The sequence below is a fragment of the Rhinoraja longicauda genome, chromosome 31 (genome assembly GCF_053455715.1).
Source record: "Rhinoraja longicauda isolate Sanriku21f chromosome 31, sRhiLon1.1, whole genome shotgun sequence".
In the NCBI taxonomy this organism is placed as follows: domain Eukaryota; kingdom Metazoa; phylum Chordata; class Chondrichthyes; order Rajiformes; family Arhynchobatidae; genus Rhinoraja; species Rhinoraja longicauda.
Genome location: NC_135983.1, coordinates 28,241,673 through 28,268,662, shown reverse-complemented (window position 1 = coordinate 28,268,662; position 26,990 = coordinate 28,241,673). Strand labels below are relative to the sequence as shown.

The 26,990-nt window shown below is 48.4% G+C and overlaps 1 protein-coding gene across 1 annotated transcript in view; it reads right to left on the bottom strand.

Moving 5' to 3' along the window:
• Nucleotides 1-15,626: 15,626 nt before the first annotated feature.
• Nucleotides 15,627-26,990, bottom strand: part of LOC144608444 (NMDA receptor synaptonuclear signaling and neuronal migration factor-like) — a 40,883-nt gene continuing 29,519 nt past the window's right edge. Inside the window, 4 exon segments of the mRNA XM_078426218.1 lie at nucleotides 15,627-17,411; nucleotides 19,272-19,347; nucleotides 22,157-22,259; nucleotides 25,295-25,374. Coding sequence (XP_078282344.1) covers nucleotides 17,314-17,411; nucleotides 19,272-19,347; nucleotides 22,157-22,259; nucleotides 25,295-25,374 — 357 coding nt within the window. The 3' untranslated portion in view covers nucleotides 15,627-17,313.

Here is a 26,990-nt window from a genome sequence, read left to right as displayed (position 1 = left end):
CCCCTCTCTCTCCTCCCCCTCCCTCTCTCCCCCTCTTTCTCCTCCCCCTCCCCTCTCTCCCCCCTCTCTCTCTCTCCCCCACTCCCTCTCTCCCCCCTCTCTCTCCCCTCTCTCTCTCTCCCCCCTAAATCTCTTTGGTAAACATTTGCACACCCGTAGCACGTGGTGGACAATGTACACACTTCCATCGCAAGGGCCTAGTCCTCTCCACCTTGACTCTGTCTGTACCAATGACAATCTCTGCAATAGCTGCACTTTAATTAAACTTTACTGGGAGCGACAGCAGTTGGATTCTTTACTGCGTCAGAAGAAGACAGAGAGGTAAGTAGTGCTAGACCACTATTTACTGCAATTAAAATGGACCAAGTCACAGTGAGAAATGCATTCACTCTTCCAACTAGCAAACAGGGATGATTAAAAATTCTGAACAAATATTAAGATCTGCGCCAAATTATTCATAAAGTTAAGAGAAGAATCTATTAGCAAGGAGGCATGATTATAAATTCTGAACAAATACTAAGTTCTTTGCCAAAATATTAATCATCAATTTCACTTACACAAATCAACTTGCTGGCTGTGGCTGATCATAATCTGAGAAGCTTCACCACTAAGTAACCTCCACACAAAGTTAGCACAATAATATTGCCCGGACAGAGTGGATGTGGAGAGGATGTTCCCACTAGTGGGAGAGTCTAGGACCAGAGGGCACAGCCTCAGGATTAAAGGACGTTCCTTTAGGAAGGAGATGAGGAGGAATTTCTTTAGTCACAGGGTGGTGAATCTGTGGAATTCTTTGCCACAGAAGGCTGTGGGGGCCAAGTCAGTGGTTATTTTTAAGGCAGAGATAGATTCTTGATTAGTACATGTGTCAGGGGTTATAGAAACATAGAAACATAGAAAATAGGTGCAGGAGTAGGCCATTCGGCCCTTCGAGCCTGCACCGCCATTCAATATGATCATGGCTGATCATCCAACTCAGTATCCTGTACCTGCCTTCTCTCCATACCCCCTGATCCCTTTAGCCACAAGGACCACATCTAACTCTGCTTGAGTCTGTTATGAGGAGAAGGCAGGAGAATGGGGTTAGGAGGGAGAGATAGATCAGCCATGATTGACTTGATGGGCTGAATGGCCTACTTCATCTCCTTTCACTTAAGAACATGAACTTTGGACATGATCTTTGGACATGTGTTGGCACAGTCACTTAGAGCATTTTTCTGTGATCCAATTTTCAGACTTTAGTTGGTGTACCATCTGCTGGTTAAGTTGTAAGCTTTTACTGCGCCATAAATCTCTTCGCCTCTCCACCTTTCCTTCAAATCACTCAGTGGGAAGTTTAGTTTGACTTTAGTTCATTGTCACGTGTACCGAGGTACAGTGAAAAGCTTTTGTTGCGTGCTAACCAGTCAGCGGAAAGACAATGCATGATCACAATCGGGCAACCCACATGATAAAAGTAATAACGTGCGTAATGTTTAGTGGGAGATAAAGAGCAGTGAAGTCCGATCAAAGATGCCTTGATCCAAGAGTTATCACCCTTATTTTCAAATTCCTCCGCGTAGTCACGTCTCTGTACAGGCGGCAGCGGTAGAGTTGCTGCCTCACAGCGCCAGAGACCCGGGTTTGATCCTGACTACAGGTGCTGTCTGTACGGAGTTTGTACGTTCTCCCCGTGACCTGCGTGGGTTTTCTCTGAGATCTTTGGTTCCCTCCCACACTCCAAAGACGTACAGGCTTGTAGGCTAATTGGCTTGGTATAAATGTAAACAAAAATCATCCCTAGTGTGTGTAGGATAGTGCTAGTGTGCGGAGATCGCTGGACGGCACAGACTCGGTGGGCCAAATGGCCTGTTTCCGTGCTGTAACTCTGAACTTTAAGTTCCTCGGTGTGCACTTCACTGAGGACCTTTCCTGGACACTGCACACGGACACAATAACAAAGAAGGCCCACCAGCGGCTCTTCTTCCTGAGAAGACTGAGGAAGTTTGGCATGAACGCCAGCATCCTCACAAACTTCTACAGACGCACCATCGAGAGCCTGCTGACGGGCTGCATTACAGTCTGGTACGGGAACTGTTCTGCCCACAGCCACAAATCACTACAGAGAGTGGTGAAGACAGCACAGCACATCACTGGCAACTGTCTCCAGGACATGTTCTACCGGCGGTGCCTGCAGAAGGCACGCAGCATCATCAAGGACCACAGCCACCCAGCACGCAGGCTGTTCTCCTTGTTACCATCAGGCAGACGATACAGGGGTATGGCTGCACGTACCACCAGACTTAAGGACAGTTTCTACCATCAGGCCATCAGGCTTCTGAACTCATAAACACGTTTCACATCATAGATATTATCTTTTTACCTTCCTAATGCCATTTTTTATCTTATTTATCCTTGGAATATTGCTGCTGAGGTGACCCATTGTCATTGTACCGTTGATCCTGTGCCAACCTACATATGACAAATAACATTTATTATTATTATTATTATTATAACTATAACTAAACTAGGCTAGAATTCAGTTCACCTGTACCCACCTGTCTTCTGAAGCTTAGAGTGCTCTAGTCTCATCACACGTGCTAAAGACAAGCAGGTTTGCTGGTTAATTGGCTTCTGAAAATTGTCCCTAGAATGTAGGAATGTACGAGTGTACGGGTGATCAATGGTCCATGTGGACTTGGTGGGCCGAAGTGGTGGAGGAAACTGAAGATCTCAAGAATAAGGGGTAGGCCATTTAGAACTGAGATGAGGAAAAACTTTTTCAGTCAGAGAGTTGTGAATCTGTGGAATTCTCTGCCTCAGAGGGAAGTGGAGGCCAATTCTCTGAATGCATTCAAGAGAGAGCTAGATAGAGCTCTTAAGGATAGCGGAGTCAGGGGGTATGGGGAGAAGGCAGGAACGGGGTACTGATTGAGAATGATCAGCCATGATCACATTGAATGGCGGTGCTGGCTCGAAGGGCCGAATGACCTCCTCCTGCACCTATTGTCTATTGTCTATTGTAAAACCCACCCAGGTCACGGGGAGAACGTACAAACTCCGTACAGACAGCGCCCGTAGTCAGGATGGAACCCGGGTCTCTGACGCTGTGAGGCAGCAGCTCTACAGCTCACGGTTTCTTACGCAGGATTCCAACTTCTGCAATGTCTGGTCCCGTGTCCCCAGCTTGCTGCCAGCAGCAAAAAGCTGGAGAAGATACATCTGCCCCTCTCAGCCAAATAATTAATATAGACGTGAATATTTAAAGTGCATGCATCTAGCCCTGCCATAAGCCAGTGACACACGATGCTAAATGAAGGCTGACTACAACAATCAAAAGGCAGTGGAGGCCAGTGGAGAGCTAGATAGAGCTCTTAAGGATAGCGGAGTCAGGGGGTATGGGGAGAAGGCAGGAACGGGGTACTGATTGAGAATGATCAGCCATGATCACATTGAATGGCGGTGCTGGCTCGAAGGGCCGAATGGCCTCCTCCTGCACCTATTGTCTATTGCCTATTGTCTGTTGTACCGCAATCTTCTTTTAAAAAAAAAAGAAGCTTATCTTTAAAGTGAGCTTGTTTTGGCAATGATCAGGTAGTGAAAGGTGGTTCCAGTCTGGCAGTGTTCCTGCTGATGTCAAGGGCAATAACTCTACTGTCAGCTTCCACCTGAGTTTGCGATCTTGCACACCTTATCAGGCTTGGGGCGTCAGTTACTCTTCAATCTGAAGCCCAAACAACCGGGTGAAACCTTCAGTCACTGAAGTTCGTTGTGAAAAGAGGCCCGTAGGAAAATCCACTCTGGAACCCGATCCAGTTTCTCCAATTATCCTATCATGGCCCTGATGGATTATCTTGTGGTTGTTCCGTTAGCATCTCGAGTATATTCATAGAATATCAACCATCATTTGTATGAATGCAAGGATAAATATTTTTGTAACGACATGTGTACAGTTGTTGGGGTGCAACTCAACTAATAGCTTTAATGCTTAGTACTTTGTAGAATAAATGTTAGAGTTTAGAGATAGAGCTCTAAATAATTTTTAGAGAAGAGGGTGGCACGGTGGCGCAGTGGTAGAGTTGTTGCCTTACAACGCCAGAGACCCGAGTTCGACCCTGACTACGGGTACTATCCGTACATTCTCCCCATGACCTGCGTGGGTTTTCTCCGGGTGCTCCGGTTTCCTTCCATACTCCAAAGATGTACAGGTTTGTAGATTAATTGGCTTTGGTAAATTGGGTTTTTTTTAAACTGTGGCCAATGTGTAGAATGGTGTACAGTGTTTGCTGGTTGGCGCGGACTTGGTGGGCCGAAGGGCCTGTTTCTGTGCTGTGCCTAAAGTGAATGAATGAATGAATGAGTTTATTGGCCAAGTATGTGCAGATACAAGGAATGTGCCTTGGTGCTCTGCTCACAAATGACAACACAAATTAATCTTAGATTCTTGATCAGTGCGGGTGTCAGGGGTTATGGGGAGAAGGCAGGAGAATGGGGTTAGGAGGGAGAGATAGATCAGCCATGATTGAATGGCGGAGTAGACTCGATGGGCCGAATGACCTAATTCTGCTCCTGGAACTTGTGAATTCATGATGGAGCTGGTGGGATATGAGGAGCAATTATGTAAATTGGGCATGTTCTCTGCAGAAAAAAAATAAAGATTGAGATGCAATATGAATATTGTCAGGATGCTGAAGGGAGACAATAACACACATTCCACACCTTATTATTTCAACTCATCCGGAGAGTGGAATGGCAGCTTTTGAATGCAACAGGAATCTGCAGAAGCAAGTGTGAGCGGAGGGTGTGAGCAGAGGGTGTGAGCGGAGGTAGTGAACGGCAGGTTGATCAACCAGTCCCCCAGGGGGAGAACATAGAACCACTTGGTGTTGATTCACTCGGATAAATCAGATTTCCTTCAGCAAATATAATTTCGAGACATGGCACAGGAATAGCTCAAGACAGCTCAATGTTTGAGGAAGGGTTAAACAGGGACATGGGTAGGACAGGTTTAGAGGGCTGTGGGCCAAATGCACTTGTACTCTGAGATCTATCTGTTAAACAACGCGACCCATGGCACAATCATTCACACTGGAGAACACTAAAGTATTCATAGAAACATAGAAAATAGGTGCAGGAGCAGGCCATTCGGCCCATCAAGCGTTAGATAGTTAAAGAGAGTAAGATAGAGCTCTAGGGGCTAGCGGAATCAAAGGATATGGGGAGAAGGCAGGCACGGGTTACTGATTGTGGATGATCACAATGAATGGCGGGGCTGGCTCGAAGGGCCGAATGGCCTCCTCCTGCACCTTTTTCTCTGTTTCTATGAGCCAGCACCGCCATTCAATATGATCATGGCCGATCATCCAGAATCAGTGCCCCGTTCCTGCTTTCTCCCCATACCCCTTGATTCCGTTAGCCCTGAGAGCCAAATCTAACTCTCTCTTGAAAACATCGATTCATTCATTCGTTCAGGTCCCGTTCTGCTGTAACTTCCCAAAATACAACACCTGCAGCTTGTTGGAGTCACATTCTACCAGCTGTCCCCTTCCCCACGTTCCCAGTCGATCAATTCAGGTTCCACATGCAGGCATGCAGGCAGGCAGGCAGACAGACAGACCCCCAGACCCCCCATATCCACAGGGCAGCATGACCCTCTGTATGGCCAACACCCCGATTCACAGCCCCGACATTCACCCAATCAGAGAATTCCACAGATTCACAACTCTCTGGGTGAAAACGTTTTTCCTCATCTCAGTCCTAAATGGCCTCCCCCTTATTCTTAAACTGTGTGGCCCCTGGTTCTGGACTCCCCCAACATCGGGAACATGTTTCCCTACATCTGTCCAATCCCTTAAGAATTCTACATGTTTCTATAAGATCCCCTCTCATCCTTCTAAATTCCAGGGATGGTGAAGCCGGCAGTAGAAAAGCTGTTCTCTTTTTCTCTCATTTCTCTTTATTTTACACCAATGATGCACAACTAGCGCAGCGGGTAGAGCTGCTGTCTCACAGCGCCAGAGACCCGGGTTCAATCCCGACCACAGGCGCTGTCTGTACGGAGTTTGTACGTTCTCCCCGTGATCTGCGTGGGTTTTCTCTGAGATATTCTATTTCCTCCCGCACTCCAAAGACGTGCAGCTTTGTAGGTTAATTGGCTTGGTGCAAGTGTGAAATTGTCCCTAGTGTCTGTAGGGTAGTGTTAATGTGCGGGGATCACTGATCATATAGTCATGTGATAGGAGCAGAATTAGGCCATTCTGCCCATCAAGTCTACTCCGCCATTCAATCATGGCTGATCTATCTCTCCCTCCTAACCCCATTCTCCTGCCTTCTCCCCGTAACCCCTGACACCCGTACTAATCAAGAATCTATCCATCTCTGCCTCAAGAATATCCACTGACTCGGCCTCTACAATGCGGGCTTGGTGGGCCGAAGGGCATGTTTCCACACTGTGTCTCGAAGCTAAACTATTTTTGTTGGAGATGCAGATTGGAAATCTGAATCGTTCTCGGAGACATTTGTGTGAAAAATGTTTTACTTTAACCATGCATAACCAGAGACAGATAATTTTAGTCATGAATGGGAAGATACAATTGCTCAAGTTTATCGATGGCCTAGTTTATACACAAATTGCTACCAATTAACAACCAGACAGTAATGGTTTCCTTATTTATAGTGCATTAAATGTGGACTGATCTTTTTATGCGTCGTGGGTTTATTATGGATTGGACATTATTGAAATTATTTTTAAAGATTTTTTTCAGTCCTGAAGAATCAATAATAGTCGAGGCTTTTATGAAGAATCGATAATGCTCTAGGTTTTGTAATCTACAGCACACCAACAGGAACAGTGACATCTCCATTTCTTTACAAATTAAACAATCCTTTGCAAAGTGTCAAGTTAGCATTGTTGAGTTTCATTTATTTTCAACTCTCACCGGTGGAACATTAGTAAACGAGCTGTAAGTGAATCAGTCAATCACCTACCCCCTGCCAATTTTAACTCTTGATTCAACTTGCACCCTGTGTCGAGGCTACTGTTTGGGGGCCTATAGATAACTCCCATTAGGGTCTTTTTACCCTTACAATTCCTCAGTTTTGTCCATACTGATTCTACATCTCCTGATTCTATGTCACCCCTTGCAAGTGAACCGGTGTGAGGGGGGAGGTGAATACCGAAGTTAGAGTGTTGTATTTGAATGCGCGTAGTATAAAAAATAAAATGGATGAGCTTGAGGCTCAGTTAGATATTGGCAAGTATGATTACAGAGATCATGGCTACAAGAGGATCAGGGCTGGGAACTGAATATTTAGGGGTATACGTCCTATCGAAAAGACAGACAGGTGGGCAGAGGGGGTGGGGTTGCTCTGTTGGTAAGGGATGATATTCACTCCCTTGCAAGGGGTGACATAAAATCAGGAGATGTTCCCTCTCAGATGCTGGTTTATACTGAAGATAGACACAAAATTCAGAGACTGAGGAAGGGTTCCAACCTGAAATGTCACCTATTCCGTTTCTCAAGAGATAGAAACATAGAAACATAGAAAATAGATGCAGGAGTAGGCCATTCGGCCCTTCGAGCCTGCACCGCCATTCAATATGATCATGGCTGATCATCCAACTCAGTATCCCGTACCTGCCTTCTCTCCATACCCCCTGATCCCTTTAGCCACAAGGGCCACATCTAACTCCCTCTTAAATATAGCCAATGAACTGGCCTCAACTACCTTCTGTGGCAGAGAATTCCACAGATTCACCACTCTCTGTGTGAAAAAAAACGTTCTCATCTCGGTCCTAAAAGACTTCCCCCTTATCCTTAAACTGTGACCCCTTGTTCTGGACTTGCTCACCACCATCTACCATCTATCCTCTCTTGCTCGGCGTGTGTGAAGGAAACTGGTGTAAGTAGATTCGAGGAGGATGCTTTTTAAAAAAGAAACAGCGATTTTAAAATGCCTTCAATATATTGGAGACCAACTCACAGCCGGTGGAATGGCTGTGCTTGTCTCTGCCTCACAGGAGAGGGGAGAACATATAACATGGTGGCTCACTGTGTGGGTGACAACACAGACACGCAACACGCAATACACGGCACATTCCCTTTTCTCTCAAAGCAGTTTATTAAATGACATCTCAAAACTGTAAAATGTTCAATATTATCCAAATCAGAACTGATTGTTAAATGTGGAAAGTGCAGAGTCTGACAGCTCAAGCAGGAACGTTTATAGACAAATCAGAGAGTGGTGTGCTAACTAGGGGGAGAGGGGGAGAGAGGGGGGGAGAGAGATGGGGAGATGGGGACAGATGGGGAGAGAGAGGGAGAGAGAGGGAGAGGGAGGGAGGGAGAGGGAAGGAGAGAGGGGAGAGGGAAGGAAAGAGGGAGAGAGACGGAGAGAGGGTGAGAGAGAGGGGGGAGAGATGGGGAGAGGGGGAGAGAGAGGGAGAGAGTGAGGGAGAGGGAAGGAGAGAGGGAAAGAGTTGGGAAGAGGGGGAGAGAGAGGGAGAGAGGGGGGAAGGGAGATGGAAGAAGAGAGGGAAAGAGATGGGGAGAGGGGAAGAGAGAGGGGGAGAGGGGGTGAGGGCGGGGGTAGAGAGGGGTTGAGAAAGGGGGAGAGAGAGAGGAAGGGGAGAGAGGAAGGGAAAGGGAAGGAGAGAGGAGAGATGGAGAGAGGGGGAGGGAGAGAGCGGGGAGAGTGAGATAGAGGAGATGGCTTCCCTTGACAGAAGGATTGGGCAGGGTTTGTTGAACGATGGATTGATCATTTATTATCACGTGTGGCGTGCCACGGTGAGATTCTTGGTTCTGCGTACCGTACTGCAAACAGTAAAGGGCGCTGACAAAGTTACAAAGTGCTCAATGTGGTCCCCAACGGTCCATCTTTAGTGTCAGGGGTTATGGGGAGAAGGCAGGAGAATGGGGCTAGGAGGGAGAGATAGATCAGCCATGATGGAATGGTGGAATAGACTTGATGGGCCGAATGGCCTAATTCTGCTCTTAGAACTTATGAATGAACTTCCATTTGGCAAATGGGCCATTTTGCCATTTGTGGCACTTATTTTCTCAAGGCTGGCATGAGTTGCATTCTATTTTGGAAGAGTAGACTACACAGAGGTTCAGTGGACTAGGACTAATCACTCCACCCTGGGCTAGTGCGGAGAGGGGTGTCCAGGTAGAAGGGTCTTAGAGTAGGGCTGCCAACTGTCCCGTATTAGCCGGGACATCCCGTATTTTGGGCTAAATTGGTTTGTCCCGTACGGGACCACCCATGTCCCATATTGGTAGGGTTGCCAACTTCCTCACTCACAAATAAGGGACGAAGGGTGACGTCACCGCCCCGCGCCCCACGTGACCTCACCCAGCCAGCGGCCACGTGCTCCCGGCCTGGGCGACCGCCATTAATATGAGATTAATGCCAATCTCTAAATCTATCTAGTTGGGGCTCTTGCACGTTTTAATCTCCACTTTCTCTGCAGTGCCAACACTATAATTCTGCAGGCAGTTTCCTTTCTATTTGCTCCATCAGTACTGATGCATGGTATTATTTGCCTAGATATACCGAATAGTAAAAGGCTTGGACAGTGTGGATGTGGAGAGAATGTTTCCGTTAGTGGGAGAGTCTAGGATTGGAGGTCACAGCCTCAGAATAGAAGTGCGTACGGAGACGAGGATGAATTTCTTTAGTCAAAAGGTGGTGAATCTGTGGAATTCATTGCCACAGACGGCTGTGGAGGGCAAGTCAATGGATATTTTTAATGCAGAAATAGATAGATTGTTGATTAGTGCGGGTGTCAGGGGTGATGGAGAGAAGGCAGGAGAATGGGGTTGGGAGGGAGAGATAGATCGGCCACGATTAAGTGGCAGAGTAGACTTGATGGGCCGAATGGCCTAATTCTGCTCCTCGAACTTATGAACTTCAACAGCCAGTAATGTTTGCATTGTGACGTTGCACAGTCAAAAAACGTAGACTTTAAATATATTGAAGCTTAAAGATTATCAGATCAATAACCTAAACTTAATTATTGCTGTATCAGGCATCTGATAAATGATTTATATCGAGTGCACCAACACACCAGCCAGGTACAATCTTCACCAATTCTCTAGATAGCTCATGGCTGCTTTTACATGAAGAGTATCACAGCATCCTCTACAAAGAATGTTCCGGCATGAACAAAGTGGGAGTGGTGATAGTTGAGGAGGTGCTGTGTTGCTCAGTGCCTCTGGTGAAAAGCTCTGAAGAGGACAATTATAGAACTGGTTCTCGGGGAACTGGGCTACTTCTCACAGGACCACTTTCAGCCGTGTTCACTGGTGACAATTACAAATGTGATACAGGCACGTGACACACACATCCCTGTGGCATCTAGCCACCAACGCATCAATATGAAGTGTGAGACTGCAGCGGATCACAGCAGGAACTGCACCTGGCGTGTGTGTGTGTGTGTGTGTGTGTGTGTGTGTGTGTGTGTGTGTGTGTCTCTCTCTCTCTCTCTCTCTCTCTCTCTCTCTCTCTCTCTCTCTCTCTCTCTCTCTCTCTTTAACGTAAACTACCCGAGAGATCGGCTGAGGAATTGTCACGTGTGGCACAGCTCGGTTCCTGAAGCTTTTCACTGTACCTCGGCACACGGGACAATAAACACAACTGTACGGATCTCATCTAATCAAGGGCCAGTCGCACCCCGGCCACTCCCTCTTCTCCCCTCTCCCATCGGGCAAAAGGTACAGAAGTGTGAAAAGTGTGAAGTCCCTCCAGATTCAGGGACAGTTTCATCCCAGCTGCTATCCAGGCAACTAGGGTTGCCAACTGTCCCGTATTAGCCGGGACATCCCATATTTTGGGCTACATTAGTTTGTCCCGTATGGGACCGCCCTTGTCCCGTATTAGTAGGGTTGCCAACTTCCTCACTCCCAAATATGGGACAAAGGGTGACGTCACCGCCCCGCGCCCCACGTGACCTCACCCAGCCAGTGGCCACGTGCTCCCGCTCCACCAATGGCGGCCACTCGGGCCGGGAGTACGTGGCCGCTGGCTGGGCGAGGTCACGTGGGGCGCGGGGCGGTGACGTCACCTTGTCCCGTATTTGGGAGTGAGGAAGTTGGCAACCCTTACAGGCAACTGAATCATCCAACCATAACTAGAATCATCCCACCCACCACCCTATAACTCAGGGGGTCAGGCAGCACCTCTGGAGAAAAAAGGATAGGATGGGTGACGTTTCAAGGGCCGAGACCTTTCTTCAGACATTTGGTTCACTCGTTCATCCGGTGTGTGTACGAGCCAGAGGACCAGAGAGCGTGTGTGCGTGTGCGTGTGCGTGTGCATGTGCGTGTGCGTGTGTGGGGTCAGAGCCAGGGATCTGAACAAAGGCCAGGGCCATGGGTATGGACTCAAGGCCATGTAGGGGTCCAGACCATAGAGTCATAGAGTGACACAGTGTGGAAACAGGCCCTTCAGCCCTACTTGCCCACACCGGCCAACACGTCCCAGCTACACTCATCCCATCTGCCCGCGTTTGGTCCATAATCCCTCCAAACCTGTCCTATCCATGTACCTGTCTAACTGTTTCTTAAACGTCGAGATAGTCCTAGCCTCAACGACCTCCTCTGGCAGCTCGTTTCTTACACCCACCACCCTCCGTGTGGAAAAGTTACCCCTCAGGTTCCTATTAAATCTTTTCCCCTTCTCCTTAAACCTATGTCCTCTGGTCTTTCACATATATTTCCTGCTACCATTAAACTCACCAGGATGACTGTAAAATGTATCTAACAGGACGCAAAGCAAAATAGAAGTGTGTTTGGGGTTTAATAACAGTAACTGCCAATAGTTGACAAATCTGTGAGTCTCACACAACCAGGGTCCCAGCAGTCCCAATTATCAGAGTTTTTCTGCATTACCTTGTGACACAAACCACACCAAATTGTGGACATTTCGTTTTTTAGAAAAAGCTGGAGTAACTCAGCGGGTCAGGCAGCATCTCTGGAGGAAAGGAATGGGTGACGTTTCGGTTCGAGACCCTTCTTCAGACTGAGGGTCGGGGGGAAGGGAAACGAGAGAAATAGACGGTGATATAGAGAGATATAGAACAACTGAATGAAAGATGTGCAGAAAGGTAACGTAAGAAAATAACTGCAGATGCTGGTACAAATCGAAGGTATTTATTCACAAAATGCTGGAGTAACTCAGCAGGTCAGACAGCATCTCAGGAGAGAAGTTTCAGGGTGACGTTTCGGGTCGAGGTTCTTCTTCAGACTGTGCAAAAAAGTAACAATGGTCAAGGAAAGGTGGAGCCCACAATGCTTCATTGTTGGCTGTGGGGAAGGTGATAACGAGTGTTACAGACTGAAACTCAACAGGACGACAGTGAAACTAGTACGCTGACTATGGTGTGGGAGGGACGGAGAGAGACAAGGGTTACTTGAAGTTAGAGAAATCAATATTCATACCGTTGGGTTGTCATGTATTGTCTTTCCACTGACTAGATAGCACACTGTACCTCGGTACACGTGACCAACTAAACTGAACTGGGTTGTAAGCTGTCCAAACGAAAAATGAGGTGCTGTTCCTCCAGTTTTCAGAAGTTGTTTTAGCCCAATGAACCGCAATGCATTAAGGATGCGGTTGAGAAATAGATCACAGTAATTTTGTGGAGGTCCGTTCTCCCATCATTTAGGGCCAGAGATTAGGGTTGCCAACTTCCTCACTCCCAAATAAGAGACAATGTGACGTCACCGCCCCGCGCCCCACATGACCTCACCCAGCCAACGGCCACGTGCTCCCGCTTCACCAATGGCGGCCGCCCGGGCCGGGAGGCGGGTTGCTACACAACCTCCGTTAAGTGGCGCACAGGCCTCCGGGCCCACACTGTCCAGACCTACAGCATCCGGGCCTAATACGGGACAAGGGCGGTCCCGTACGGGACAATCCAATTTAGCCCAAAATACAGGATGTCCCGGCTAATACGGGACAGTTGGCAACTCTACCAGTGAGGGTCTTGAATCATACATGGTCTTCATGGACCATGTTATGGTCTTCATCAATACATGCTCTTCATCTGCTGGAGTCCATTCTCAGCGGGACATTTCTCTACATGTAGAAGTTGTGATGTGCGATGGGTATATCAGGACCAGTGACCTGTCTGTACTCTGGTGATCGTGGGTTCATTGTATCACTTCTATAAGCCTTCACATCAATGTTTAACTGTGTGTGTAGGGATCATACTCTGGAGATAGGCACAGAGTGCTGGAGTAACTCAGAGGGTCAGGCAGCATCTCTGGGGAGGAGGAATGGGTCAGAACCCTTCTTCTGACTCTGGGTGTGTTCTAAGCAACACTCCATCATCATAATGACTAATTCTAGGCTAGTACCTTCACAAAACTTAAAACATGCATGAGCAGAAATCAGGTTCCCACTTTAATTCAGTCAAGAAAGAGAGAATTCTAGTTTGAAGATCCAGCATGGAAACAGGCCCTGCGTCCCACCGAGTCCATGCCAACCATTGCCCACCCGTTCACACTAGCTCTATGATATCCCACTTTCTCACTACACACTAGAGGCAATTTACAGAAGCCAATTAATCTACAAACCCGCACGTCTTTGGGAATGTACGTTCTCTCCGTGACCTCTGTGGGCATTCCTCCGGTTTCCTCCCACACTCCAAAGATGTACATGCTTGTAGGTTAATTGGCTTAGGTTAAAAAAAAATGTAAATTGTCCCAAGTGTGTGTGTGGGATACTGTTAGTGTGCGGTGACTGCAGGTCGGCATGGACTCAGTGGGCCGAAGGGCCTGTTTCTGCGCTTTGTATCTCAACGACGAAACATTAAATTAAATTGTGGGAATGAATCAGAGAGCAACAGGTTGAAAGGAGGCAAGGGTAAATCTAATGCGGGGGCTGTCTCTCCATTCTAATGGTGCATCTGTGCCAAAACCTCCGAGAATGGATGGTACAATTGACGTCATTCCTCCGGGATATCTGTGGATCCCACTCTGAACTATTAATGGTGAGTCACTGCACAGAAAAACTCCTACGAGTTAGGAAGTCCCTCGAGCATGCATCATTGAAATGCATCCCCCACAATGGAAACCTGCAACTTGTTCCAACAAACGCCCAGGTTCAGGGACTGCTTCTTCCTTACAGCCACTCGGCTATTAAACTCTACAACCTCCAGCAAGCTCTGAATTACATAGACCATTATTGCACCTCAATAATAACAATAATGGTCTCTGTAATATTGTTGTTATTGTTTGTTTTTTATGTGTGTGTGTGTGTGTGTGTGTGTGTGTGTGTGTGTGTGTGTGTGTGTGTGTGTGTGTGTGTGTGTGTGTGTGTGTGTGTGTGTGTGTGTGTGTGTGTGTGTGTGTGTGTGTACACACACATATACATATGCACAAAATGCTGGAGTAACTCAGCAGGTCAGGCAGCATCTCTGGAGAGAAGGAATGGGTGACGTTTCGGGTCAGACTGAAGAAGGGTCTCGACCAGAAACGTCACCCATTCCTTCTCTCCAGAGTTGCTGCCTGACCCGCTGAGTTACTCCGGCATTTTGTGTCTACCCTTGATTTAAACCAGCATCTGCAGTTCTTTCCTACACATATACGTACGTATATGTATAATGTGTATATATGCAAGCTTTTCTCGTTTAGTATATTATTTACAGTGCACTATGCTTCCATATTGTGTTGTGCTGCTGCACCTAAGAATGTCATTGTCCTATCTGGGACACATGACTATAAAACACTCTTGGCTCTTGAAGACCCAGCCCACAGCAGAAGCAGGAGGGGATGGAATTTTAGGCAAGGGAGACAAGATGGGCTGAATGAACTTCCTCAGACCCACTAATGAACCAGGGGATAGACAATAGACAATAGGTGCAGGAGGAGGCCATTCGGCCCTTCGAGTCAGCACCGCCATTCAATGTGATCATGGCTGATCATTCTCAATCAGTACCCTGTTCCTGCCTTCTCCCCATACCCCCTGACTCTGCTAACCTTAAGAGCTCTATCTAGCTCTCTCTTGAATGCATTCGGAGAATTGGCCTCCACTGCCTTCTGAGGCAGAGAATTCCACAGATTCACAACTCTCTGACTGGAAAAGGTTTTCCTCATCTCCGTTCTAAATGGCCGACCCCTTATTCTTAAACTGTGGCCCCTTGTTCTGGACTCCCCCAACATTGGGAACATGTTTCCTGCCTCTAACGTGTCCAACCCCTTAATAATCTTATACGTTTCGATAAGATCTCCTCTCATCCTTCTAAATTCCAGTGTATACAAGCCTAATCTGTGTAGGAAAGAACTGCAGATGCTGGTTTCCACCGAAGACAGACACAAAATGCTGGAGTAACTCAGCATCTCTGGAGAGAAGGAACGGGCGAGGATCCGGGTGCCATAGGCCTGGAGTAAAGGTACGGGTCTCCCCTGACTCTCAGTCCGAAGAAGGGTCCCGACCCAAAACGTCACCCATTCCTTCTCTCCAGAGATGCTACCTGTCCCGTTGAGTTACTCCAGCATTTTGTGTCTATAACCAGTGGCTCCTCTACATTCTGTAAATGCAGGACATGGTCATTCACTGATAGCGTCTGATTATGCAGAATGTTACCAGAATATCTGTAGCTGAATCATAAATGTGAAGTACGGAAAATGAAAGTTCTTTTAATGGAAAGTTGGTTGCTTCAAATGGGGAAATAAAAAAACATCTGGTACAATCAACATTATATCTGCACGATAATATCGTATTCCATAGTTTAAAGATTTATACTGAGGAAATTCTAATTGAAGAACATATTTGGTGGTCGTGAACCAGCAACTTATTGAGTTTAGGAAGGTTAAAGTTATTCGTGCCTCCTCTACCTCCACTCCAACTTTGAACTCAGAGAGAACAATTTAACTACTGAGATGCGTCTCATTATTGGAGCATTTTTACATTAACAAAGAAGTCACTCTGACTGCTTGAAACAGTCTTACACCAAGAACTAAAGTTGAGGGGGTCACCTGGAAAGTAGCTGATTGCAAATCAAGCTGCCCCTGGTTCCTCGCTCGACGGCTAGACTACATCGCAACACTTCTAGAATATTCTTTAACCAAACGCTTGAACTACAATAATATCCTAAATAAAGGATAGCTCCTAAATCTAGAGCTCCTAGCCTAAGTCACAACAGTAAAACATCTCCAAAATTCTGCCACACTATCATTTTAAGAATGGTATTTGAAACATCAATGTAATGGGATCGAGGATAAATAATCTTGAAATCAAATCAATTCCAGTGCATCAATCAATAAAAGTCAACACTTCGTGTTCAGACCTGGCACAATGGAGCTATCTTGGAAGTAAAATGAATTCAAAGTTCATAATTGAACCACAAAGACCATCATATTGACCATCAAAAGCCATTAGAGTGTCTCTAATTAAATGAAGACAATGTCGTTGGTGTCCACAATGTATCTGATGGAGTTCACCCTAGAGAGGTTAACCGCCCGTCGTTGTTAATACTCTATGTACTCAAGTGTTGGCCATTTTACCACCAACTTCACCCTTGACTTTTCCCAATGTTCACATCCTGCCTACACCTAGTTTTGTTCCGAGCACAATAAAACTCACGTGACTCTTTCTCTACAACTCTATCACTACTAGTGTTCGGACTACAGCCAATAAAGTAAAGACAATAAGAATACTTAATCGTGGACGTTTTCGCCCCAAGAGTCCAATTTTCAACCTAGTGAAGCCTTTAATCAGCTCAGCTCAGAGTGGCCAACTAAATGATAATGAAACCCACGGCACCACACTCTCAAATAGATGAAATATCCTCCTAACTACTGAGAGACTCTGATTAACTAACTCGTATAATTAGCACTATTCAATTAAAAGTCCATTGTACCTATATTCAGTAATAAAACCTTTGACTGCTTTACTTCTCACAAAGCTGGCTTCCGCCGAGTGTTCCCGTGACCAGGCATTCCTAACCCACGCACGTTTCGCGCCAAGCCCATAGAACCATCGAAGAACCTCGCGTGGCACACTCTGGCTCTGCCAAGATCCCAGCAGCCCGACCTTTGCCCAATGAGGGTGGGGGTGAAAAATGTTAACCCGACACACTCCTGCCTCGCCCTGCAGAAAGTAAAATCCATACTCCTGCTTCATCTGCTCAAGGCGACAAAGCTTCCCAACGGCTCTGATCCACGCTTGGCCGGGACTTCCAATAACCCGATCTTCATCTGAACAAGATACAACAGAGGAATCTGCAGGTTCTTCTCCGTCCCATCATGCCATCTGCACTGGGGAGATGGCTTTCTCAACGGGAGCAGTTACAATTGATTATTCCAATTCCATCTTCCTTTCCCCTCACAAGATGTCATCATAGTCCAGTAACTTGGAGTGCTGCCTGGATTTCCACAGTCTATAGAGACGAAAATCAAAGTACGTCTCGATCATCCGCTTCCCTGTGATTCAACGAGACAACAGTCAGTCAGTCAAAGGTAGACACAAAATGCTGGAGTAACTCAGCGGGTCAGGCAGCATCTCTGGAGAACATGGATAGGTGACGTTTCGGGTCGAGACCCTGCCTCCGACTGACAGTCAGGGGAAAGGGAAACAAGAGATACAGGACAAATGAATGGAAGAAATGCAAAAAGCAACGATGGTCAAGGAAATGTGGAGCCCACAATGGTCCATTGTTGGCTGTGGGATAGGTGACAATGAGTTGTACAGACAGTGAAACTGGTACGCTGACTAGGGTGGGGGAGGGGTGGAGAGAGAGGGAGAGAGAGAGAGAGGATGCAAGAATTACTTGAAGTTAGAGAAATCAATATTCATACCGCTGGTGTGTAAGCTGCCCAAGGAAATGGTCCCCCAATGATGAAAGTAAAACGTGCCCGAAGAAGGGTCCCGACCCGAGACGTCACTGATCCATGTTCTGCAGCAAAGCTGCCTGACCTGCTGAGTTCAACGCACCCATCACCGGCTCTGACCTCCCCACCATCGAAGGGATTTACCAGACTCGCTGTCTCATAAAGGCAGCCAGCATCATCAGAGACCCACACCACCCTGGCCACACTCTCACTGACCCACACCACCCTGGCCACACTCTCAATGACCCACACCACCCTGGCCACACTCTCACTGACCCACACCACCCTGGCCACACTCTCACTGACCCACACCACCCTGGCCACACTCTCACTGACCCACACCACCCTGGCACACACTCTCACTGACCCACACCACCCTGGCCACACTCTCACTGACCCACCCCCCCCCCCCCCACACTCTCACTGACCCACACCACCCTGGCACACACTCTCACTGACCCACACCACCCTGGCCACACACTCACTGACCCACACCACCCTGGCCACACTATCACTGACCCACACCACCCTGGCCACACACTCACTGACCCACACCACCCTGGCCACACTCTCACTGACCCACACCACCCTGGCCACACTCTCACTGACCCATACTCTCACTGACCCACACACCCTGGCCACACTCTCACTGACCCACACTCTCACTGACCCACACCACCCTGGCCACACTCTCACTGACTCACACTCTCACTGACCCACACACTCACTGACCCACACCACCCAGGCCACACTCTCACTGACCCACACCACCCTGGCCACACTCTCACTGACCCACACCACCCTGGCCACACTCTCACTGACCCACACTCTCACTGGCCCACACCACCCTGGCCACACTCTCACCGACCCACACACTCACTGACCCACATCACCCTGGCCACACTCTCACCTCACCCCTGCCATCGGGAAGAAGGTACAGGAGCCTGAAAACTGTAATGTCCAGGTTCAAGAACAGCTTCTTCCCAACAACCATCTTCTTGAGTCAGGGTGTCAGTGGTAATGGGGCAAAGGTAGGAGTATGGGGTTGAGAGGGAAAGATAGATCAGCCAAATGGCCTAATGGTCTAATTCTGCTTCTCGAAGTTATGAACTTATGAACCGTCAGGCTATTAAACACTACAACCTCTAACAAGGCTCCAAACTAGAATGACTTGAGAAGATAAGACACAAATAGCTGGAGTAACTCAGCGGGTCAGGCAGCATCTCTGGAGAGAAGGAATGGGGCCGCCTTGGGTTGAGACCCTTCCTCACTGAGAGTCAGGGGGAGTGGGAGATATGTACTTGGAGGGGCAATGTTTTGGCTTGGCATTATTATTGTTTTATTTAATATACTGAATTACTTCTTTGACGTTTGTAAAGTACGACGTTTGCATGTCTGTTGATTCACATTTTTGGTGCCTGTGGTTTGTTGGGTTTTCAAATCTGAACATACCTTGAGCAGAAAGTTCCAAAGGAGACTCAAAGGAGATTCGGTGGGGCCTCATCATATTCTTTAGGCTCTGAAAAAGCTGAAGAAGAAAGCAAAAACCATTGGATTCACCTGAAGCAAGCAATCCCTGTGTAAGTGGATGTGCTGACCAATACTATTGGTTAGGATGAGGAAAAACTTTTTCAGTCAGAGAGTTGTAAATCTGTGGAATTCTCTGCCTCAGAAGGCAGTGGAGGCCAATTCTCTGAATGCATTCAAGAGAGAGCTAGATAGAGCTCTTAAGGATAGCGGAGTCAGGGGGTATGGGGAGAAGGCAGGAACGGGGTACTGATTGGGAATGATCAGCCATGATCACATTGAATGGCGGTGCTGGCTCGAAGGGCCGAATGGCCTACTCCTGCACCTATTGTCTATTGTCTATTGCACTCTCGGAGAGAGAGGCTGCTGGGAACACACTGAGAGCCTCGACTCACTTCGATTCCGCTTCTAATTTTCTTTCACTTCCGCACCGAGATGCATTGATCTTATAGAGGTGTAGGAAATCTACAGAGTGAACATATTTACCCCATTCCAGATCAGCCTCATAGAGTCAAGTCAAGAGTGTTTTATTGTCATGTGTCCCAGGTAGAACTATTAAATTCTTACTTGCTGAAGCACAACAGAATATGTAAACCTAGTGCACAGTAAACAATATAATAACAGTGTACCGTGTTTACAGTGCGATACAGTGTGGAAACAGGTCCTTCTGCCCAACTTGCCCACACCAACCAACATGTCCCAGTGTACGCATGGGTCTTCTCCACGTTCCAAATAGGTTCATTGGCTTCTGTAAACTGTCCCTGGCATGTAGGATGGAACTAGTGTGTGGAGGATCGCTGGTTGGCGTAGACCCAGTGGGCCGAAGGGCCTATTTCCGTTCTGTATCTCCAAACTAAACTGAACTCAATTGATGAAAAGAGGCTCTGGGTGTCTACCCGATCTGTCCTATCCATGTACCTGTCTAACTGTTTCTTAAACTTCGGGATAGTCCCAGCCTCAACTACCTCCTCTGGCAGATCGTTCCATACACCCACCACCCTCTGTGTAAAAAGTTACCCCTTAGGTTCCTATAAATCTTTCCCCCTCATTCTACTCCTGCACCTATTTTCTATGTTTCTATGCAGCAAAGCTGCCTGACCTGCTGAGTTCAACGCACCCATCACCAGCTATGACCTCCCCACCATCGAAGGGATTTACCAGAGTCGCTGCTTCATAAAGGCAGCCGGCATCATCAGAGACCCACACCACCCTGGCCACACTCTCACTGACCCACACCACCCTGGCCACACTCTCACTGACCCACATGTCCCAGCTACACTAGTCCCACCTGCCTGCGTTTGGCCTATATCTCTCCAAACCTGTCCTATCCATGTACCTGTCTAACTGTTTCTTAAACTTCGGGATAGTCCCAGCCTCAACTACCTCCTCTGGCAGCTCGTTCCATACACCCACCACCCTCTGTGTAAAAAGTTACCCCTTAGGTTCCTATAAATCTTTCCCCCTCATTCTAAACCTATGTCCTCTGGTTCTCGATTCTCCTACTCTGGGCAAGAGGCTCTGTGTGTCTACCTGATCTATTCCTCTCATGATTTTCTACATGTCTATAAGATCAATGCACCTCTGTGGAAGTGAAAGAAATCTAACAAGGATGAGACTGACAGAGAGAGGTGAGGGAGAATGAATAACTAATTGATAAATCAGGAAGATAGACACAAAATTCTGGAGAAACTCAGTGGGTCAGGCAGCATCTCTGGAGAAAAGAAATGGGTGTCGTTTCTGGTCAAGACCCTTCTTCAGACACCTTCTCGACCCAAAACATCACCTATTCCCTCTCTCCAGAGATGCTGCCTGTCCCGCTGAGTTACTCCAGCATTTTGCGTCTATCTTGGCTGTAAACCAGCATCTGCAGTTCCGGTTTTAATTTGCACTAAACGTTATTCACGTTATTCCATTTATCATGTACCTGTATTATAATCATGTATTGTCTTTCCGCTGATTGGAAAGCACGCAACAAAAGCTTCTCACTGTACCTCGGTACATGTGACAATAAACTAAACTCAACTCACGATGGGAATCTAACTGGAAATAAAGTGATCTATAAAATCCTATGCGATCAATTGTTAAATAGAAACTCTCGGTGCTGGTTCGGGGACGGGCTGAACGAGAGCCAGGGGTTGCTCGACCATGGATGTCTGAAGAACAAAGAAGGACCACTGTGTGACCATCTTCCTGCCTCTTCCCCATAACCCCTGACACCCGTACCAGTCAAGATCCAAGCAATAAGTGCCATCCGGACTCTAATGAGTAGTTTAGTGTTCTTTAGTATGATACGCTGCTGAAACAGGCCCTTCAGTCTATTAAGGATAGCGGAGTCAGGGGGTATGGGGAGAAGACAGGAACGGGGTACTGATTGAGAATGATCAGCCATGATCACATTGAATGGCGGTGCTGGCTCGAAGGGCCGAATGGCCTATTCCTGCACCTATTGTCTATTGTCTATTAAGTCCACCGTGTCCGCGCCGACCAGCGATCCCCGCACACTAACACTATCCTGCGCTCACTAGGGACAATTTACACATTTTACCAAAGCCAATTAACCTACAAACCTGCACGTCTTTGGACTGTGGGAAGAAACCGGAGATCTCGGAGAAAACCCACGCAGGTCACGTGGAGAGCGTACAAACACCATGCAGACAGCGCCCGTGGTCAGGGTCAGGATGGAACCCAGGTCTCCGGCGCTGTGAGGCAGCAACTCTACCGCTGCGCTCGTAAGAGGACCGGAGACATGGATCCACCCAGGGATTGGTCACAGAGGTCGCAGGTGATGTCCGCCCGCAGGTGAGACCTACCTTTTCTCCGTTCGGGTTTCCCAGGATGTAGCAGCCCATTACGTGGATCACGTTGGGCTCAGCGTTGATCTTGCTCATCATCCTGCTCAGTCGCTTCCAAAACCTGCGCCAGAAAGACCAATGGTTTAAACTGCAACGCAAGAGACTTCATGGATAAAGCAGATTAAGGTCATCAGGTCATAAGTGATAGGAGCACAATGAGACCATTCGGCCCATCAGGTCTACTCCGCCATTCAATCATGGCTGATCTATCTCTCCCTCCTAACTCCATTCTCCTGCCTTCTCCCCATAACCCCTGACACCCGCACTAATCAACAATCTATCTATCTCTGACTTTAAAATATCCACTGACTTGGCCTCCACAGCATTCTGTGGCAAAGAATTCCACAGATTCACCACCCTCTGACTAAAGACATTAACTTACAGTGTGAATTGGCTCTGGCAACTGGAAGCTACATCCATAATAGAACACTCCTATTGTTCTAACGTTTTAAGGTGAGGGGTGGGGTGGGGTGGGGTGGGGTGGGGTGGATTTAATACGAATCTGAAAATCTGAACAAAAACAGAAAGTGTTTTAAGGTGAGAAGGGAGGAAGGATGTAATCGGAACCTGAGGGGTAACTTTTTCCACACAGAGGGTGGTGGGTGTATGGAACGAGCTGCCAGAGGAGGTAGTTGAGGCTGGGACTATCACAACGTTTAAGGAACAGTTAGACAGGTGCATGGATAGGACAGGTTTGGAGGGATATGGGCCAAACGCAGGCAGGTGGGACTAGTGTAGCTGGGACATGTTGGCCGGTGTGGGCAAGTTGGGCCGAAGGGCCTGTTTACATGCTGTATCTCTCCATGACTCTATGAATCCTTCCTGAAAATATCTATCCAATTCCCTGGTGATAGTCCGGATTGAAACTTCCTCACGTTAAATATTATACCCCTTTGAGCTGCTGTTCCTAGCTTGGTCCATATCCCTCCAAACCTGTCCTATCCATGTACCTGTCCAACTGTTTCTTAAACGTTGGGATAGTCCCAGCCTCAACCACCTCCTCTGGCAGCTCGTTTCATACACCCACCACCCTCTGTGTGAAAAAGTTACCCCTGAGGTTCCTATTAAATCTTCTCCTCTTCACACCTAAAAACATTTTCTGTTTTTATTCAGATTTTCAGCATCTGCAGTTTTTTTGATTTTCCACAGGATTCAAGACGACAGAATGAGGTGATGAGGTGTTTCAATCGCCCGGGATGAGGTGTTTCAGACTAGGGCTTCCAAGATGTCCTCGTTTTTCAGAAAACGGGGCTTCCCCTCCTCCATTATAGATGAGGCTCTCACTAGGGTCTCTTCTACATCCCGCAGCTCCGCTCTTGCTCCCCCTCCCCCCACTCGCAACAAGGACAGGATCCCCCTCGTTCTCACCTTCCACCCCACCAGCCAGCGGATCCAACATATCATCCACCAACATTTCCGTCACCTACAACAGGACCCCACCACTGGCCATATCTTCCCATCCCCTCCCCTCTCTGCGTTCCGCAGAGACCGTTCCCTCCGCAACTCCCTGGTCCACTCGTCCCTTCCTACCCAAACCACCCCAACCCCGGGCACTTTCCCTTGCAACCGCACGAGATGCAACACCTGTCCCTTTACCTCCCCCCTCAACTCCATCAAAGGACCCAAACAGTCTTTCCAGTTGAGACAGAGGTTCACCTGCACCTCCTCCAACCTCATCTATTGCATCCGCTGCTCTAGATGTCAACTTATTTATATCGGCGAAACCAAGCGCAGGCTCGGCGATCGCTTCGCTGAACAACTGCGCTCGGTCCGCATTAACGCAACTGATCTCCCGGTGGCCCAGCACTTTAACTCCCCCTCCCATTCCCAGTCTGACCTCTCTGTCATGGGCCTCCTCCAGTGCCATAGTGAGGCCCGCCGGAAATTGGAGGAGCAGCACCTCATATTTCGCCTGGGCAGTTTGCAGCCCGGTGGTATGAACGTCGACTTCTCCAACTTCAGATAGATCCTCTGTCCCTCTCTTCCCCTCCTCCTTCCCAGATCTCCCTCTATCTTCCTGTCTCCACCTATATCCTTCCTTTGTCCCACCCCCGACATCAGTCTGAAGAAGGGTCTCGACCCGAAACGTCACCCATTCCTTCTCTCCCGAGATGCTGCCTGACCCGCTGAGTTACTCCAGCATTTTGTGAATATAACAGAATTAAAGGGTGTTCCTTTAGGAAGGAGGTGAGGAGGAATTTCTTTAGTCAGAGGGTGGTGAATCTGTGGAATTCATTGCCACAGAAGGCTGTGGAGGCCAATTCAGTGGATATTTTTAAAGCAGAGATAGATAGATTCTTCGTTTGTACAGGTGTCAGGGGTTATGGGGAGAAGGCAGGAGAATGGGGTTAGGAGGGAGAGATAGATCAACTATGATTGAACAATAGAGTAGACTTGATGGGCCGAATGGCCTAATTCAGCTCCTATCACTTACGAACATGAACTAGAGAGCTGTCCTGAACTACAATCCACCTCATTGGAGACCCTTGGACCATCTTTGATCGGACTTTATCTTGCACTAAACATTATTCACATTATTCCCTTTATCCTGTATCTGTACACTGTAAATGGCTCGATTGTAATCACGTACTGTCTTTCTGCTGGCTGGTTAGCACGCAACAAAAGCTTTTCACGGTACCTCGGTACACGTGACAATGAACTAAACTCACACATTTTTTTAAAACTACAATACAACTACAATATCTTATAGAAACATATAAAATTCTTAAGGGGTTGGAGAGGCTAGATGCGGGAAGATTGTTCCCGATGTTGGGGAAGTCCAGAACCAGGGGTCACAGCTTAAGGATAAGGGGGAATTCTTTTAGGACCGAGATGAGAAAACATTTCTTCACACAGAGAGTGGTGAATCTGTGGAATTCTCTGCCACAGAAGGTAGTTGAGGCCAGTTCATTGGCTATATTTAAGAGGGAGTTAGATGTGGCCCTTGTGGCTAAAGGGATCAGGATACTGAGTTGGATGATCAGCCATGATCATATTGAATGGCGGTGCAGGCTCGAAGGGCCGAATGGCCTACTCCTGCACCTATTTTCTACGTTTCTATGCTAGTAATGTACATATGAAATGTAGTCGGCTTACAGAATTAAGTCCTCTTCCTTCTCCACTTTGGCAAAGGTGGCAACCTTGTTTTTCAGCAGGTACAAATGGCCTGGGCCCCCCTAGATTAAAAACACACAGAACACATCAATATGTGAACGGTTGCCATGGTGACAGCTCATTTGCCTCCTTTTACGACAACATCTTTTGTGCATAAACGACAGGCCGTGTTCGGACGATCTCACAAGATGCATTCTTTAGTCTAGTTTAGAGATACAGTGCGGAAACAGGCCCTTCGGCCCACCGAGTCCGTGCCGACCAGCGATCCCCACACACTAACACTATCCTACACACACACTAGGGACAATTTATAATCTTCACCGAAGCCCATTGACTTGCAAACCCGCACACCTTTGGAATGTGGGAGGAAACCGGAGCTCCCAGAGAAAGCCCACGCAGGTCACGGGGAGAACGTACAAACTCCGTACAGACAGCACCCGGAAACCAGGATCGAACCCGGGTCTCTGGTGCCGCCACTGCTGCTGCACCACCGTGCTGCCCCATGAATGAAGAAGGGTCTTGACCCAAAACGTCACCGATTCACGTTTCCCCAGAGACGCTGCCTGACCCGCTGAGTTACTCTAGCACTTTATGTCTGGTACTGGGATCATCCTGGTGAATCTTCACTGCACCTTTTGCAGCTTCATGTCATCCTTCATGGAGTAAAGTGACTGGACCCACACACAACGCCAAATGTGGTCTCACCATCACCTTGTACATCTCTAATACCGTGTCCCAACTCCTGTACTCAATACCTTCACCAACAAAGGCAAGCATGCCAAATCCTTTCTTCACCATTCTCTCTCTGACACCACTTTCAGGGAACTGTGTGGAACTCCATGAGAAGAAGGGTCTCGGCCCGAAACGTCACCCATTCCTTCTCTCCAGAGATGCTGCCTGACCCGCTGAGATGCTCCAGTGTCTGCCTTCCATGGGAGAGACATGGCTGGCACTGTGGCACAGCGGTAGAGTTGCTGTCTCACAGTGCCCCGTCCCTGCCCCACAGTGCCCCTGTCCCTGCCCCACAGTGCCCCTGTCCCTACCCCACAGTGCCCTGTCCCTGCCCCACAGTGCCCCTGTCCCTACCCCACAGTGCCCTGTCCCTGCCCCACAGTGCCCTGTCCCTGCCCCACAGTGCCCCTGTCCCTACCCCACAGTGCCCTGTCCCTGCCCCACAGTGCCCTGTCCCTGCCCCACAGTGCCCTGTCCCTGCCCCACAGTGCCCTGTCCCTGCCCCACAGTGCCCTGTCCCTGCCCCACAGTGCCCTGTCCCTGCCCCACAGTGCCCTGTCCCTGCCCCACAGTGCCCTGTCCCTGCCCCACAGTGCCCTGTCCCTGCCCCACAGTGCCCTGTCCCTGCCCCACAGTGCCCCTGTCCCTACCCCACAGTGCCCTGTCCCTGCCCCACAGTGCCCTGTCCCTGCCCCACAGTGCCCCTGTCCCTGCCCCACAGTGCCCTGTCTGCCCCACAGTGCCCTGCCCCACAGTGCCCTGTCCCACAGTGCCCTGCCCCACAGTGCCCTGTCCCACAGTGTCCCTGTCCCTGCCCCACAGTGCCCCTGTCCCTGCCCCACAGTGCCCCTGTCCCTGCCCCACAGTGCCCTGTCCCTGCCCCACACTGCCCCTGTCCCTGCCCCACAGTGCCCCTGTCCCTGCCCCACAGTGCCCCTGTTCCTAC